Source organism: Castor canadensis, chromosome 9 (assembly GCF_047511655.1).
Source record: "Castor canadensis chromosome 9, mCasCan1.hap1v2, whole genome shotgun sequence".
NCBI lineage: Eukaryota > Metazoa > Chordata > Mammalia > Rodentia > Castoridae > Castor > Castor canadensis.
The window spans coordinates 79,490,920-79,510,057 of NC_133394.1; the positions used below are offsets into that span (position 1 = coordinate 79,490,920).

A 19,138-nucleotide genomic window follows, 5' to 3' on the forward strand; every position below is an offset into this window, starting at 1 on the left:
TTTATGACTTACATATTCAGTGTAAGCAACTAAGAATTAAGAAAAATATGATGCTAAAGTATATTTAAAATCATCTAAAAATATAATTTTATGTGAAAAAAGTCACTGTGATTCCTTCTTAGCAGCAAGACACTCTTGATCAGCTGGCTGAATAAAAGCAGAACCTATATTTAAGAACCACAAACTCACTTCCAATTGCAGGACCTCAAATTGCTTACCTGTAGGAATTCTCGGACATTAGATCCCAGGACACGCAAGATGGTATCATAACCAGATTCTTGACAAAAGACGAAAAACATCTTCCCAAACATTTGAAGGATTTCTCCAGCATTGAGATCTGTTTTACAGGTTAAAGAGGAGGAAAAAATCCATATTATATAGGTAGGATATTGCAATGAGAAGAATATTAAAACGATTTAAAATATTCACATTTTTCGTGCAGTGTAGACATAGATCAAGAGAAAAAATTCTGGCCATCACAATATAATGAAATCTGAGAAGTCAATATCTTAACACATTAGTGGTATAAATCGGTACATACTAACAACACAACTGTTTTCTCATCTTATATAACAAGCTACTTAATCTTGGCATTTTATGGCATATCTTTAACATATTCCTTGTTTATTCTGAAATTAGAGATATTTTAAATCATCAGGAATACACATGACAATGTTTTGATGCAAAGTAATTTTCTTTCATATAAATATGGACATTTAACAACTTGATCACATACAGTCTGCACCCTAGCATCCTGCCTTTAAATTCAAATTTTTTCCGTAATTTTTCTGTATCAATTTTAACTGCAATTTTGTTCAATTTCTTGGTACAACAATTTATACAACCAATCTTTCCTTATTGAAAATATTTTTATTTTTATTGTTGAAAATTTGTTTTTATTTTTATTTTTGATAATATAAAGAACTCTGACATAAAAATACTGACATATAAATCTTAATGAAGAGATTATTTCTTTAGAAAAAATTTCTTAAGCGCCTGAACATATTTTTCAAAAGACTTTGATAATACAGAATCATTCTTTAAAAACTCATCTTAGTTTTTCATCAGATTCAAAATCTGTATGGTAGCCCTCTTAACTTTACTTCTGACCCTCACTAGTTACTTCATTTTCACAAATCTGCAAGTTTACTTTTAAAGTTTGTTTCATATTCATTTCAATTTTGATTACTAATGAAGCTATATTTTTTGAATTATTAGCCATTTGCCAATTTTTTGTCTTATTTTTGTATTCTTCCAGGCAATACTAACCAGCTTTGTTCTATCATCCACATACTACACTCCAGGTGCAAATTGAGCTCTATAAGAAAATAGATGATATATTGAGAATGACTTTTTCCTCCATGAAGCCTTTGAACTTGTACTTTTAGCAATGAACTTTGTTTAGAAGTTTTGTTTCCTCTACCTTTTGCTAATAGTTAAAGTAACTTGTGATTGAAAAAAGATTTCAGAATGTTTTCTGTGAACTACACTTGGTGTAATTACTATATTCTTTACACTATAACTGAATTACATGAGTATCAATATTTTGTTCCTTCCTCAATACAAGGCTTTCTGTAGAGAGGAGAAGAAAGCCTTTCTACTTTCCATTCTCTAAAGACTTTTTGAAAGGAAGATCAAGACTCAGCATAGCCTAATGACCCCCACCAAGTTTATGCAGTGAACACCTTGTATAACCATACATTGTGATCTTGAAACATACATTCTATTGAGCATCCATGTGTAATTAAGCCGAAGAAGGCAAGTTGCATGTAACTTACTGAGCACTTTGCTTGCAGCAGCAACAAGGTCATAAGTTTTGGAATCATCATATATTATTCTGACAAGAAACTGTCCTTCTTCATCTAACTGTGCCTCTTTTCTGGAAAACAACAGAGGAAGAATGGTGGGCTTTGAAGTAAAAGGATGGCTACCACATTTATAATGATTATATAAATAATAGTTGATATCTGAAATGGGATTTTGTCTTGGCAAATCTGTTTAAAGCAACATCATGCTCCAAAAAGCCTAGTGATAAAACAGAAAGTATGTCATCTCCCTCTCCCCAAATTAAAATGACATATTTACCTATATCTTATTAAAACTAAATTATATAAGTACTTAAATGTCCAATGCAATGACCAACATTAAATATGATCAAGAAGTTATTTTCAGCTTAACAAACATTCAGCAAATGTTTCTTGAGCCCCTCCATGTGCCAGGCAGTATTGTGAACATGGGGGAGATAACCTTTCATACACACACAAAAATTCCTGCTCTCTTCATACGCATATATTCTAGTCAGAGAACAGAAAGGACATAAAACTAACAAGTAATATGTGAAATAAAAATAAAGAGAAAACTAGAGCTGAATAGAGGGGTGGGACGTTCAAGCCCAAAGGGGAGGGAAGGCCTCACCGAGCAGCTGGTGGGTGAGTAAGGCTGAGTGTGCATGAGCAACCTGGGGAAGAGCGTCCTGAACTCAGGGAAGAGCTAGAGGACCACAGCATCCTGAGCTGCAGGAGGAACAGAGAGGATGGAGGAACTATAAAGGAATGGGTCAGAGAGGTCACCAGAGGCCACAGCCTGGCCTAGCTGGACACTAGGAAGACAGAAAGGGATTGGCACCTGGGATATGATCAGTGACAGGGACTGACCCCACTGGCCACTGCACTGAGAATGGATCCATGGTGTGGAGGACACAAAGCAAGGCCAAACAGGAGGCTACTGCCAAAAGAGAGGCAGAGTGGAAGCAGTAGGTGGGTAAGCAGTGGTCCAAAGGCAAGTGGGTATTGAAGGTAAATTCAACATGATTTGCTCATGGATGGGATGCAGGGTATGAGCAAGGGAGAAGACTCAGGGGTGACCCTGAGGTTTCTAGCCTGAGCAACTATAAGGAGGTTGTCATTACTGAACTGGGAGAGCCTACTGGAGGTGGACTGCGGTCAAGATCAAGAGATCTGCTTAAAACACACTAAGTTTGATGCCAAGTGAACTGATAAAATCTTCAGTTCTATCCATTGCTCATTAAACAAAGTAGCTCAAATATACACAGTGTTGGTGGAGGAAAACTATATTTATCATTTTTAACAGTTGTCATGATTCTATAAATGCATTTACTTTGATAGGATTTGGATGACTTTTCTCAGACAAGTATCCAAAAGTGGGTGAGGGGGAGTCAACAAGGTTTCAGACATCTTTCGCACTGGTAAGTTCACGAAAACACATATAGCATGGAGGTCAAGGTAGACCCTCAACCCCACTCATTTAAATCATAGCACATTGCCAGAGAATAGGAAGGAATGCTCACTGCAGTCATGGGAACTTCAGGGAAACCATAGCCCTCAGAAATCATACTGTCACAGCTGTTACTCATGCTCCAACTGTTTGTTCAAGGAGAAAAATACAAATGGTGGCATGTCTTATGTCACTGTCTCCACAGAGAGATACTCCCAAAGACACTCTATGTTCTTAAGAGCATAGCATTTAAATATGCATTTGGGGTGGAAGGTACTGGGCTTTGAACTCAAGGACTTGCTCTTGCTAGGAAGGTGCCCTACCACTTAAGCCACGCCCCTCGGCCCTTTTAGCTTGTTATTTTTCAGCCAGGATCTTGTGTTTTGGCCCAGACCAGTTTGAACTGCAATCTTCCTACTTATGCCTTCTATGTAGCTAGGATCACAGCACTCACCACCACACCCAGCTTTTTAGTTGAGATAGGGTCTTGCTGACTTTTTGCCCAGGATATCTTTGAACCACAATCCTCCAAATCTCCACCTCCTGAGTAGCTGGCATTATAAGCCCGTAGCCACTGCTTGACCTCCATTTATACTTAGTTGCTGCAGTTATGTAAAGCTGAGGGTTTTGCTCAGTGGTAAGAGCACTTTACCATGCACAAGTCACTGGACTCTATCCTTACACCTCAAAAACCCCCATGGTTCAGTAAGCACAGGATCTGCATTTCAGAAACCAGAACTGACAAGCTAAGCACACTTGGGCAAACCACATATATCACAGGAGCATCAGAACATCTCTTTTCTAAAATGGGAGCGACACTATAACTCGCCTTCCACAAATGTAAAGATTTAAGGTTACGGAAAATTATGTTGTAAGTGGTTAAAGCATTACACATATTACAATGACTATAGTGCCTCCTATGTCTGCAAACTCAGTTATGGAGCTAAATATAAAATGTGAACATCTCCCTTTTCCTAAAAACACAACTTTTAAATTAAATGGACACAGTTCTTCAAAGATCCTGGTCTTTTTAATACCAAGTATCAGTGATAGAAAAATCACAAACAATGTATAACCTGACTTATCCTTTGTTAAGTGATAGTATAGATTTTATGTATTATAATTTCTAACTGTACAAATACTTGAAGCACAGGAAAGGAAAAACTAAAAAAGAAAAAGTGGTTTTCCCTTATTCTGAGATAAGCAGTACTAATATTACACTCTTTTACAGATCCTCTGTCTTTGCCTCCAAAGTGCTAAGATTTTGGGCACAAACTGCCATGCCAGGCAACAGGTATCTGTTGAGGTCAGTTAACACATTTCTACACCACGACTGCACAAAACTGCATCATACAGACATACTGAAGACTAAATGGGAAATTATATGGCTTTTATCTTTTCCACCAGTGTAAGCAATTTTGTGACTAATATCTCTACAGCTAATCATATTTCTATGTAAAGATAGCAAGGATTCTTAGGAATGGAATTGCTGGTTTGAACAATATAAACTTATAGATCCTATTTTTTGTCACTTTTCCATTAACATTTCATTATGAAACAATAAGAGTCTACAGGTGGGTATTTTGGAACCTTTGATTTAGGACAGACTAGTAACATACAAACGAATGTGACCTAAATAGACAATAAAATGTAAATTAATTCATGTTTTCACTATGCTGTATTATTATAGTTAGAATAAGTCAAATCATAGAAATTTCTGTAATAAATTCAGTTTCTCTGAAACACCCACTAATCCATAATAATCATTGAATGAGTGAGCTACAAGCAGAAAATAAGGCAATAGCCATTTCCTGAGAATTCCCCTAACCATGAGCCAATGCATTCCCTCTTTCCTTTCTCTTTTCATTAGAATAAGCTCCTTTATCTCTTAAGCTTCACTTCCTGAAATACTCTGTCCCAATATGCCCCCTGCAGAGGGTGCTGAAATAGAAATTAAACAGAAGTATTAGGCAGAAAATAATCCTCTTCTCTTAAAAACCTCACACTGAATTTCCCCAAATTTTTCAAAAAGACTTAGTACTGCACTTACATTTATCTTAGAAGTCTTTGGAAATGCTGAGTTGCTTTTTTTTTGAGAAGTTTTACCATAAATACTTTAATGCTCGTTATGTTCTTTCTCCCCTTTTCCTAAGCACTTTTAATATATCAGTGAATCAAACAGATAAAGATTGCAGCCTTCCCTAAACCTGTATTTTTGCTGGTAGAGATAAGCAGGTAACAATAGACATGAGAGTGGGGACTTAGGATGAAGGCAGGATGCCAACACAGTGGTCATGGCAGGCTCCAAGGAGTAGATAACATCTAAGCACAGAGTTGAGGCAAAACTGGTCTCTATCATTACTCACCTAACCCTTCTGGGACCAGTTCTCTTCTTTCTGTAGCTCCTTCTTCATCTGCTTTTTTGGGAAAAGCTAATAGGAAATATCACAAACCCTTAGTGTGGAGTAGATTAATACATTGAACTGTGCAGGGTAACAAACAGTGCAAAAGGAGTGATAACCAAGAGAATTAACGTCGGACAGTATGGCTGTTAAGGTTACCAGAAATATCAGGTCAACAAAGTCTTCTCCTTTTTCTCTCTTACTTAGCACCACTGTTGCAACTTCCAGTCAATTTTATATTGCATGGGACTTCATCCTGCCAAATGTCTTAGCTTCCCGGTGGCAAAGAGGTAACAGGTGGTCATAGCCTTCTCCCAGCACACATCAAGACACACCTGGCACAAGTCTATGAGGAGCTTTCATGACTTTCTCTTTCATTGCACGTCTTTCTCTCCTTATCTGAGAGCTATTTTATCACCTAAGACCTGAACTCACAAAAGGTGACCAGTAAAAAATACTTAGGAAGTAAAGCTAATATTTAAATTACACAATGTATGTAATTCAAGTCATATTATTTAATAATCCTCTACCCCTCACTTTGTTATCCCATAACTTTTAGGCTTTTACCTTAAAAACAAAGAATAATGTGTGTGTGTGTGTGTGTGTGTATCTATACAACATTTCAATAATTTACGTTCTAGATATATAGAATCTCACACTTGAATTATCCAAATTCTGCCATATACACTGGCCAAATTGTCTAGACTCTCTCATTCTTTCAAAATTGTTGTAAAGCAATTATGTAATTTCTCTATTATTTAAATTACATATAGTTTACAGATGGAGGAGCCTGAATATACTGATCTGAAAATGGAATCTCAAAATAAATAAGGTCTGGTCTTGAGCAGAAAAAGTTCAACGAATATCAAGCAATTAGCTTACCCAACAACAGTGACGGCCCTGAGTCCCAGGGGATATGGTGTTATAAAGATGCTGTAGTAAAAGGCAGTATGCTGAAGTCATTTTCGTGATAAATATTAGGATGGCTCATTGGAGAGGGGTGAAGGTTATCATGTGTTTTGTTCAATCATTATGAATAGTAAAATGTCCCATTATAAGCCACATATAATAACCATATATAACATCCAAAAATTTGAAACTATGTTGCTTTTTTGTAGGTGGCTGGGAAGCAAGAACAGCCTCTGTATTTTCATTATCCAAATCAAATGATTCCAGTAAATCTGAGTGCCCAAAGAAGAGACTAGTTTTGGGGAGGTGCCAAGGGAAGAGACAAGCTCTTTCAATCCAGTGTCAGTTCCTGGATGGACCCTCTTTGGGTTTGCAAAGGTTAGCTCCTGTGTAGGTCAATGTGTCCCTGACTCATGCTTTTGTGAGTGACACTTGTATTCAAGTTTTAGGCAAAGCAACAGCAGTCTTGACTTATTTTTTTTTTCCTGATTATGACCAGGCTGGCAAGAGAGACCCTTCATAGCAATGTCACCTGTTCTTTAAATACATCCACACGGGTTTCAAGGAGCTCTTTCAGTAGATTAATTTACTTAGCCTTTGTGTGCTTCCTAGTTAACCCTGCCTGGGGAGCATGTCAGGCAGCAGCTCTTCTCAACACAAATAGCTTGCTCAAAATGTCGGAGACTCCGATTTTCTTCAGCAGATGTGCTGATTGGTGAATAAAACTACCTTTTAAAATATTAAAATCGAAATCACCTATACAAGTGCTAGAATATTCCAGGAAGGCAAAACCAAAAGCAAGCAGTGCTAAACACGTTATGTTGCCCACCTCCTTGATAAACTGGTTGTGTTTAGAAAGGAGAAGGCTACAGGTCCATCGTCCATCTCATTGGAGGAAAACCCACAGGAAGATAATTACCAGACCACCTATGTCCACATTGGTCTTCAGTTCTCTTGTTTGCAAAATGAGAAAAAAGAGTGGATCTGTTTTCTGCAGTGGTAGGGAGGATTGAGTGTGGTAATAAGTACAAAACACTTAGGACACTGCAGAGCCATATGGTAACTGTCCAATATAAATGAGATATCACACTCAAAGTAGAACAACATGGTGAGCATTCCCATCTGGTTTTCAAATTTAATTTCAGGATTGCAGACATTAATCTACAGTCCACAACACAAACTTTAAACAGCATCTCACATACCTGCCTTTTAGATGCACACTAAAGGATTAGTCATGCCCTGAATCCAAGCCAGTAACGGTCTTTTGACAAATGAAATTGGCACTCCAACAACAGCATTCTTAATCCTTCTAATATATCCACAGGAGACAACATAAAAGAACTCCTCCCTCCAAAAGGAAATGGGATCATTTATTTGCTATATCTTTGGCCTTAACTGATGTAAGAAATGTCCATTTTGTTCAGTACTTTGACTCTGGTTAACAACAATGTAATACATATTTGAAATAGTCTACAGGGTAGGTCTTAAATGTTCACACCCCAAAAAAGGGATAACTATGAGAGGTAATGGACATGCTAATTATCTTTATTATAGTGACTATTTAATAATGTATACATACATCAAAGCATCAAGTTGTACACATTAAATGTATACAATTTTTGTCAAGAATACCTCAGTAAAGATGGGAAAAATGCCTACTTCAACAGAGCTTATGTTTTATCAATAGTGTTAAAGAGGTCATAATTCTGACATAAATTCTGATTGCAGAAAAGATATCTATGATGAATATATGTGAGATTAAGAATATAAAGTTATAAGTATTCACACACATACTAAATTTAGAGAAAGAGAGAGAGAGAGAGAGCCTGGCAGAGTATATATATCACAAACTCTTGCACGTACTACAAAGAGAAGGTATAATTTTGAATATAAGAGATGGTTCCCTTAGTTACCATGTGCTGTGGCTCTTAAAGCAGGGAGGTATATATGTTGACGGGGGGGGGGGTGGGGGGGAGTTGGGGGTGGGATGGGGGGTGGAGAGAGTCAAGAAATAGAGCATGCTCCAAGGACAGGCGCTCCTGAGACACATCTCAAAGGTCCGTACAGTTGAGTGGCTGAAAATTGGCCCATGGGGCTGGTGTGCTGAAGGAAAATGCAATGGGTGGATGGAGAGATCTCCACGTCTGGGTAATCTGAAGATTGACAACAAAGAATTTCAATAAAGCAATGATTTAATAGTTCATGACCCAACAAAGTACATAAGAATTTGCAATTGAACCCATGCCACAGTCACAGAAATACCAAAATGTCAAAATGTTGACTTTTTAACTTCACTAGAAACTTCCTTGACCTCAATATCTTTTGATGTAGTTTGTGTAGGAAAAGCTGCTCCATTTTGCTAAACACAAACGACAGTTTTCCCCACAGTTTCCTCTTTAATGGATAAGGAGGTAAAATCGCAAATACAAAAGCTGCAAGTCCTCATGTCTTGGTCTTCTAAGTTGTCACTTCTGAACTGGGCCAGTTAGATTTCTTTATAGTGCTCATTTCCTAAAGGGTGCTTTCCTGCGGACGTCTGCACAGTATCAACCCCTAGCTGTCACTTTCCAGCACACTACAGAGAGACATTTGCCAGAGTCCCTGATTCTGGAGAAAAGAGAGAACGTAGAAAGGACATTGCTCTTGCAAACAGCAGCCACGTCTACTTAATGTTTGCCATCTGAACATCTGGATATAAGGGTGAGAACACAGATTTTCTAATTTCTCTTCTGGTACTCACAGTAATGTGCAAAGATCCTTTTCTCACATACAAAATTAAATAATATGCTTCTATGAATTTTTTAACATTTTTGCACATTTTAACAAAAGTGCAAAATGTAAGGAAAATAAAGACCTCATGCCCAATCTTGATTTCTGCAAACTACTTCAGTTTGTAAAAACAAAGAAATAATAAAAAATGCCTGAGATAAGGCTATAACTTGCCTTTTTACCTAGCTGCCATGCTGCTTCTCACATGGCCCAGGTTGTGGGGGACCATTGCAAAGAGCTCACTAGCAGGGATATGAGGTGTTTGTATTTAGGGCATCTAGTGCTCCAAAATTCCTTTAAACATTAGCATGTTTATCAACTAATGTACTGTGTCTTTCTGGCTAACTGGCAGATCTTTCTAGAGAAAAAGGTCCTGATTCTAACAAGGGTCTGGTTGACTTACATATATTAAGTTGCTTATCTTTAGAATAAGTTCTGTGTACGAAAATGAACATGATTTCATTTTTAAAGGTATTCTATTTACCTCCTGTTCATAAATGTATCTTAAAAGAAGCATTAAGCCTGGCATCAGAGGAGTAGGGTTGCAGGTCTGATTCTTCCCCACGCTGTGCATAATTCCCCAGACAGTTATTTCATATCTTGAGAACTCAATAAAATAATTTAAAAAGTACCCCCCCAAAATCATATTGGCCTAAAAAGTCATTTCCTTTTTCAAGCAAATGTAGAATTCAGTTGCTGAAATTATAGAGATGAAAAGACCTTTTAAATTTTAAATACTTTATAGTATAAAGCACCACTACTTGACTAAGGGGATAGAAAGGTACTGATATTTAACTCACCTTCATAAACATGAAAATACGATTAAAACATGGCAAAATATGGTGATTCACTATTTTGCTTGCTTTAGTTTATTTTGATAAAATGAATATTAAGAGGATATGCTACATTTTCAAACACCAAACAGGGATCGTGGGCAAAGAAGTGCTTTGAAGAATGTGATGTAAGATTAATTCCAAAGAAGAGCTCAGGAGAAATATGGCAAAATGGAAACAATACTCTTCCATAGTCTGCAAGTTGGAGAGGAAAGGGACAAAACAGACACAGAAGGAGGCCTGTTAGAGTAGCACTAGAGAAGGTGATAAGAGCCAGAATGAAAGAAGCGGAGAGTTCAAGAGATACTTCAAATTCAAGTACGAGTACTAGTTCCATGGAATGGATAAAGCATAAAGAATAATGCCCCAAGCCAGGCACCAGTGGCTTACACCCGTAATACTAACTACTCAGGAGGCAGAGATCAGGAGAATCACAGTTCGAAGCCAGCCTGGGCAAATAGTTTGTGAGACCCTATCTCAAAAAATCCTTCACAAAAAATGGGCTAGTAGAGTGGCTCAAGGTGTAGGCCCTGAGTTTAAGTCCCAGAAAGTACCACAAAAAAAAAAAAAAAAGAAGAAGAAAGAAAGAGTAATGTTCCAGCTACACAGAAGGCAAGGACAGAGAATCATGCATTGGAGGCCAGTCCAAGCACAGCTACCAGATTCTACCTAAGAAACAAAATACAAGCCAAAGGCCTAAGGGCATGGTTCAAGTTGCCTAGCGTGCAAGATGCACTGGGTTCAATACTAGTTCTGTGATAATAACAATAATAATAAGAAGAAAGAGTAATGAAAAATGTCAACTTATTCCTTATCCTGAAGTGATAAGAAACATTTGCATGGATGTAGTACAGAGACTGCGATGGGTTATTATTACTACAAATTGTTGTTAGGAGCCTTGCACATGCTAGGCAAGCACACAACCACCAAGCTGTGCTCAGACAACTATTACTAAGAAGGAGCTTCACATCTTTCATGTGGACTAGGGAAGAAAAACACTGAAAAACTCTAATTCTAGAGTAAAATGAAAAATAATAGCTATTATTTAATAAGCAGCTATTCAGGAACTGTGTTATGATATTATTCAATGTATTACAACAACCCAATAAAGCAGTATTTTTTCCTTATGCTGTTGATACTTTAAAAGTTTATGCAACTTGGAAAGTCACATAACCAATTCATAGCAAAGTGTTTGCTTATTTGAACCATAATCTTTACTCATGATTAGCAAATCCAACTAGACACATTAATTTCAAAAGTGGAAGATCAGTACACACTATCCAGCAGTCCAACTACTTCCATATTTGAGTTACAGACAGGAAAGTTTTTAAAAAATTAAGACTAAAAATATCCTGATATCTCTAGACTTTTTGAAGGCAAGGATTACATCATTTGCTTTTCTATCTGCAGTGATTAAAACACTAAACTATGCTCATTACAGATAAGCTTAACAATAAAAGGGAAAAAATGAATCAATGAATGAAAAAGTATGCTACCCTGCTACAATCAGATAAAACCATAAAGCATGTATTCTTTATACCAGGTTAGATGACTGACAGCCTTCCAGAGGAACTAACCACATTATTTATCAGCTAACAGTCATTACATTATTATCAATTTTACATCTTTCATACCAAATTTTGATCCAGCTCTTTATCTCAGATCTTTTAGTAAAACAGAGAAAAGCTAATTAGTAACTCTGTGTAGTACTTCATTGCTGAAAAGATGCTTGATGGTCAGCTCAACTGTAGGTAAGTAATTGCAGTTTTTAGAAATGTTGGTTTTTTGTTTGCTTGTTGGTTTGTCTGTGTGTTTGTTTTTCTGTGCTGGGGAAGTATGTGATCTACCACTGAGCTACATTCCTATCTTGGTTCATCTATTTATTAATAAACTTAAATATCTTAGAATTTTTAGCCTTTTGAATCCATCTTTAAAACCCATATGTCCCTGTAAGTTAGAAAATCTAAAATTGAACTTAGTAATTTCATGCAATAATTAGTTTAGCAGCAGTTGATGCAAGGAAAACATAGATGGCTAAGTCAAGTATTTAGATGCTGTTTTAATATGCATAAGCCCTGACTACGGGTATTTTCTAAATTTATTATTGGTTTTTCTCGTCATTTTGGAACCATGGATTCTTAAAAGGTCCAAGGATACTGAAAATTGCAAAGAAATCTGCAAAACAAGATTTGAAGTAGATTCAGTATCAACATTTGTTATGATATAGTTCAGAAGCAGAAATAAGCAATTTTTTTAGTATATTTTTGTTTAATTGACACTAGTAATTGTACATATTTATGGGGCATGATGTGACATTTCAGTACCTGTATCCCAAATGTATGGGATAATAAGCAATTTTTTGATCCACAGGTGAAATCTAGCTCACTTCCTTCTTATATTTATATAAATAGTTACATTTTAGTTATACAGATGTCTACCTAATATTCTCAGTTTTAGCTTAGCTCACAAGCACTTAAAACATTTATTATCTGGTACTTTAAGAGAAGTTTGCTATTTCTTGGTCTAGGCAATTTTTCTTTTACTTTTTTAAAAAGAGGAATTTAAAGCTCTTGTGAAAAGGTTATATTTTGGTAAGAATAAAAGTGGATATTGAATTTACAATAGAGCATTTCAGTTCTTATCCACTAAAAATTTTCTGTCTGGAATCTGTTACTCAGGATTTTATTTGTCATTAAATATTTGACATCCTTTCTCATGAAGGATGGATGGCCATTTCCTACTAAACCAAGAAGTATTATTTAACATTTTATAAATATTCATTTATAGTTCTTCACAAGCCAAAAAAGATAAAGTCTGGTACTTTTTGAGGCACAGATAAATGTTTTCTCATATATTCAATTTCTCATAAAGTAATTAAAACTGAAAGTGTCTTGGACCAATAACTGGAGTAATCTTCCTTGGAGTGAAGGGTGGAGTGGGGAGGAGGGTTCCGAATCCTAGCAGTAGCATTTCCCTTGCCCAGGCAGTGAGCATCTCTGCTCTAGACAGCAAATGATGTCTCAAAGAGCATGTAGGAATCTCTCAGTGGTGCTGGGTTAGAGACCACCCAGCAGCTTCAATACTTCCAATGTAGAAAGCAGAACCATATTCTCCAGTTCAGATTCTGAACTGCACCAAAGTAATTTGATTCCCTAAAGAGACAATCAAAATCAATACCAGAAGGGCAGCACTATTTCCACTAGTATTTTCTTTATACAGGCATAATCCTTGAGGACATTTTATAAGAAAAATACCTAACAAAATTTGCTTCATTTTTTACCAAAACAAAATGTTTTGGATGATTAGAATTATTATCACTTTAACAGTTTAAGAATATTTTTCAAAGCTACTGAAAGGTAGAGTTAGAAGATACTGATATTGAACTAAAAAATTGATACATAATTAAAATAGAATCTTATAATATTCTTAGTGTGATTTGGCAGTTAAGTTTCATCAATGAAATTTGTGTATTTTCAGACTTTTACCTCTTTTGAGGAAAATATGGCCAATATAAACACATTTCTTGTTTATTTTATTTTAAGAGGTATCAGGGTTTGAACTCAGAGCCTAACGCTTGGCACTCTTACTGCTTGAGCCACTCTGCCAACCCTTTTTTTTTATAATGGATTCTTTCAAGATAGTGTTTGGAGAACTATTTTCTAGGATTGGCTTCCAACTGCTATGCTCCTGCTCTTTGTTTTCTGAGTAACTAGGCTTACAGGTCTGAGACATGGGTGCCAGCAATAATTTTATTTTTTAAAGAAATTTTTCCTACATCTCTCTATGAAGTACAACTTTTCACCTTTGTACTTATCAGTTATATAAATATCTAATGGGTATGGCATGCATTCTAAGTTTGGCTAAAATACTCTTAAGTAGTAATAGTCATCTTTTATTATGGTCTTGAAATTCTAAGCATATTCATTGTTATAGTACATCCACCAGGAAAATTTGGGAATTCTGGTTTACAAATGAGAAAACATCACATAGGGCGTGCTTTCACAAATTCACAAAGAAAGTGGCTTAAAAATAATCCTATACTTATGTTAATACTGTTTAAAACCTTGTTCGTGGTGCTTGCTTTCTCTACCAAGCAAGATTAGAATTATGAAGGTATTAATAAGGTGAAAAGAAAATTCCAATCTCAAAGTAACCTTGAATGCCTGTACTCTCATTTGACAGAACCATTTAACTGCCAAATCTCGCCTTCTCTGTATAGCCTATACATGTGTTCTACAGATAATGTAAGTGACCTTACAGAAGATAAAGAAATGTTCAATGATACAGACCCAGAGGAAAGAGTAACTGCATTCTAGTGCTTAATTTATAACCCCTGTCATTTCCATGGAAACCGGTAATTATAAGAAATCTCTAGTGCTACTGCATAACAAAGGCCTGTTAAAACTGATTGCTAATAGTGTGCTTAAGAAAAAACAGCAGCAAGGAATCCTCATGTAACTTGAGATAACAAAATGAAATTAGTGAGCACAAGAAATCAGAGTAAGTAATCAAAATATGTTCCACGTCCACCCAAGGAAACCCTTCCCTCCTCCTCCACTCTAAGATGGAAATCCCTAAATATTCTTCTGGGATGGCTGATGGTGATCAGCTATACAAGTTAAATGCAAATTTCAACAGCGTGACAGGAGAGATGATTTTGTTAGACTGAAAGGGTCAAGTGTTCATAGAGATGATGACTGTTCTCTACAACTGATTTTAATTCTCAGGGTGTGGTGTTTCTGTTCCCATCAGAGTGCTGGGCTCAAAGAGATAAACTGACACCAGGTTCTTAGGACCTTCAATAGAAAACAAATTCTCCCCCTCACCCCCCTCTCTCTCACTCACACACACACACACACACACACACACACACACACTCACAGAGGGAATTTGAGAAAACATTCTAATTTCACTTTATTTCAGAATGAATAAATATACCTGATGACTTGCTCAAGAAATTGTCTATGATTGTATTTCAGTATATAAAAAAGGCATGGCCTCTTCACGTCTGCAAGGGGTGTCTATCATAAAGCAGCCCCGTCTTCCGTTTGTCTGGAAGGCCTCTGGTAGGTAGCAAGAACCTTGCAGCTGCCTGCGTAATCCCTGAGGATCCCCTCCGCGTGGGAGCTGACAGTCTGCGGAGCCTGGGAGCCACCGAGGCTCTGGCAGAGGGTTCCCACGCTCTGGCCGGGTCGCGAGGCCGCAGTGACCCCAAGGGGCTGGGTTCTGCCGCTCTCACCCTCGCAGCCCCGCCCAGGCTGCCCCTCCTCTCCGGGTCCCGGCTCTGGAGCGTGGGAGCGCTGCTGAAACCGGAGCCGCGGGCGGAGGCACCTCGGAGGATGCGCACCCGAGACCCTCGCAAAAAGCAGTGGGTATAGCAAGGCGCGTGGAAAACGCCCGGGGCCGACTCCCGGGGGTCCCCACACAGGGGTCCAGCGCGCAGCCCTTGCTAGAAGAGCCGGTCACTTACTTGATGTCTTCCCACACTTCGGGGCCGTAATTGCGGATCACCAGCAGCTCCAAGGCATGATTCACAAATCCGTACTGTAGGAGCAGAGAGAGAGCCAAGCGTCAGGGACTGGCTCTGGGTGGTTAGGGGCTTCGGGGCCAGCTTGCTGATGTGATCACATCCTAATCCTCTAACCTGTCCCCTTGCCCCCTTGCTCCGCTGTTAGGAGTACCCTATATTAAAGGGGGTGGATCATGATGGCAACCCCTCCCCCATCAGGAGCAGATTATGTCACCAGCCATCCCATCCCCATGCGGTCTTCTTACCCCTGCTCACCTGTCACCGCTCGGCGACGAGCTGAGCACCGGGGACAACGCGGGGACGTGCACCGCGAGCCTGCCTCGCTCGGGCGCTCAAGTCTACCACCCCTGCGGGGCCTGCCTGCGCCGAAAATACATCAATCCCTGCCGCACCTCTCCTTCCCGAGCTTGGGAAGCTGGGGTGCCGCGGAAGGGACCCTCTAGAAAGCAGAGGCACGGGTCGATCCCGGTCCTATCCGCGACCTCCCCCTCCCGCACGCAGGTAAACCGCGCGGCTGCTCCGCCGGCGGGCAGTGCGCTCCCCCGCCCCGGCGTCAAGCTGGAGCAGCGTGGTAGGGTCCCTGGGACAATCAAGGTCGGCCCTGGCCAAGGCGTGAGGCTTGCCTGACCCGGCTGAAAGCACTCACCATGGTGTCTGCGCACGGAGACCCAGAGGCAGCCTCCACGCAGAGGCTCAGCGGAAGGGACCCTGGCAGTTATTTGCAGCCGCGTAAACGCAACCAGGCCGGGGCGGCAGCATAAAGCTGCAGCAGGCGCTTCAGCCCTCGCCTGGCCTGATTGCCACCTATTCTCAGCCAATGGCGAGTCGAGCCGCAGGAGGCCGGTCACTGCTTCCCAATCCTCAACCAATCAGCGACAGAGGAGGGAATTAAGATGCTTTCGGGGCTGCTGCTGGGGAGTGCCTTCCCGCCCCCGTCTGGTGACAAGGCCTTCATATGAGGCCGTAACAATGATGATGTAGAAGAGCCTGCGGTGCTCTTTGCGTGAATTCGGCTACTGGTGATGGCGGGGGTGGGGGGAGATCGGAAGGAACAAGGGGATATTGTGAGCCCACTAAATATAGTGTAATCAAGAGGCCTGCCCTCCGGCAGTGAAGTGTGTGTGTGTGTGTGTGTGTGTGTGTGACCAACGAGCCTTAAAAGGAATATGCCTTGTGGTGGCCTGCATCCTATGTTTATCACAGTCTTGCAGCTACACATTTCCTCTGTGGCTTGGTCTCACAACAGTTGATGGCAAATTGAAAGGTAATAGCACTGAACACATTTTATGGATAGTCAATGAGACTGAGTGAACCAAGTAAAAAGTGCGGCAACATACAGGTAGTTTGATAAGCGTAAGCCATCTCTGTCCTTTCCTAAACTAATATCCAGCCATGTTCTAGATTTCTGACTTCAGGCCTTCATTGCTGTTTCTCAGAGGTAACTGATGAACTAGAAAAGGCCCAGCACAAAAGGCATAATAAACTTTTGCTTAGTAGCTTTTCAATCTGTATCCTAACAGGAGGATGAGCTTAGTGTTTGGAGTCTCAGCACAGAAGAAGAGAGGAAAAAGGACCTCTGGATGGGAGCTGTCTCTGAATATGGTTAGAGAAAATGTCAAAACAGTAAAACTGTACTATCGTCAGCATCCAGAAACTATGTTGAAGGTAACTGACACGGAAATAATGATAGAGCAAACGAAACAACAAATAACCTGAAAATGTCCATCGATCATGTTAAGATTAAATAAATTGTCGTGTTTCATAAAATAGGATACCCTACTTCAAGCAACTATTAAAATATTAACCAATTATTTAATATTAAAGTTTTTTTGCAGTACTGGGGCTTGAACTCAGGGTCTTCACTTTGAGCCACTCCACCAGCCCTTTTTTGTGAAGGGTTTTTTCGAGATAGGGTCTCACAGAACTATTTGCCTAAGCTGACTTCAAACCAGGATCCTTCTGATCTCTGCTTCCGGAGTAACTAAGAAAATGCACATTATACAGCTATACACAATGATAAAGAAAGGTGTATTGTTGGGTAAACAAAAGTCTCATGAATAAAATCATCCTCATTTTTTTTTGTTGTTGGACTGGGGTTTGAACTCAGGGCTTCCTGCTTGCAAAACAGGCTCTACCACTTGAGCTACACTTCCAGTCCATTTTGCTCTGATTATTTTGGATACGGAGGTCTGGAATCTATTTTCCTGGGCTGGCCTCCAACTGCGATCCTCCCAATCTCAAACTCCCATGTTCATCTTCATTTTTAAATGGTGCTATTTGGGCAAAAAAAACACACATGCAGTCACACACCTTGTCTGCGGGAAGGAAGCACAGTAAAGTGTTGATACAGCTGTCTATTAGCTGTTGATATAGCTAATATCAGTAGATATACCTGAGAGTCCAAGACTCTCTATTATAGCCTCTGAATCTTTTGATTCTACTCTGATAAAAAGAACAAAAAGACTGTCCTTTTTTCTTTTTCTTTAATCTTTCTTTGAACAGCAATGTCCCCATACTGTCTCAGTCTGGAGTATGCCATGGTGTCCTCCAGGAGAGAAAATTACTCTTAGGGTATGAAAAGTGGGGGAAGTTCACTTGGAAGAAGATGTAAAGGGAGAGGAAGAATGTACCTTCCTGCTAAATTCTCTTCCTCTCTGTCTTTCTCTCCCTGAAATTCAAACTTCCACTCTTGTTGTCCTTTTGTCCAATAACGTTTTGTACTTACTGTCCTTTTGCATTTGTAACGAGTTTGTGCTGTTTTGTTTTCTAAGTGTCTTGTGTTCACTCTAGATCTAAAGGAAGCTCTGTTCACTAATCCCTTACTGACTTGCTTGGCCTACAAGATACCACAAGGATACGACTTTCAGGGTCAGGTGGGTTTCTGACAGCCATGGAGGAATCCGAAGGGGGTGCCATACTTCTGCAAATACCACATGCATTATCATCACTGTTGACCAAGTTGTATAAAAGTGATATAATGAAGTGACTTATGTCATATCTTGGAACAATACATTGCATTCTCCCCTGTGTGTCTCAAGCTAAAGAGAATTAAAGAAGAAAAGAAACAGCTTTGGAACTGTCTTAGCCATCCCTACAGTCAACACTAACTATTTGAACATCACTCTAGTGAATGAAAAACAAATAAATATATGGTAATATGAAATGTCAGCTAAAATGACTCACATGTTTAGTTAATCCAAATAAATTAATTGCTTAGTTAAATATTAAAAGAATTTGACCATTATTTCAAGGCTTTTCCAGTCAATGTGATAACTAATCTTACACTGGGGTAAAGGAGGGCACATTTTGGGGGTGTTCTCATGTCTGTGCATGTATTTTTCAAGGCTTTGGTGTTTTGCCCACTATTTTCTGTCATGGAACCAGTGTTTCTATCATGGATTACTTTGTGGAGCAGTGTGTTCTTTGGTTGCAGCAGTTCTTTATACAGTGATTTCCTTCAA

The 19,138-nt window shown here is 39.0% G+C and overlaps 1 protein-coding gene across 2 annotated transcripts in view; it reads right to left on the minus strand.

The window, feature by feature from the left end:
* Gucy1b1 (guanylate cyclase 1 soluble subunit beta 1) overlaps nucleotides 1-16,483 on the minus strand; it is a 40,535-nt gene extending 24,052 nt beyond the window's left edge. The window contains exons 1-4 of one of the 2 annotated variants that reach the window (XM_020159609.2): nucleotides 16,324-16,483; nucleotides 15,618-15,691; nucleotides 1,779-1,879; nucleotides 219-337 (exon numbers count right to left, since the gene is read on the minus strand). In XM_020159609.2, coding sequence (XP_020015198.1) covers nucleotides 219-337; nucleotides 1,779-1,879; nucleotides 15,618-15,691; nucleotides 16,324-16,326 — 297 coding nt within the window. In that variant the 5' untranslated portion in view covers nucleotides 16,327-16,483. Of the gene's footprint in view, nucleotides 1-218; nucleotides 338-1,778; nucleotides 1,880-15,617; nucleotides 15,692-15,932; nucleotides 16,239-16,323 lie in introns of those variants that run through there. The other variant, XM_074041766.1, reaches the window with a different exon arrangement.
* Nucleotides 16,484-19,138: the final 2,655 nt, after the last annotated feature.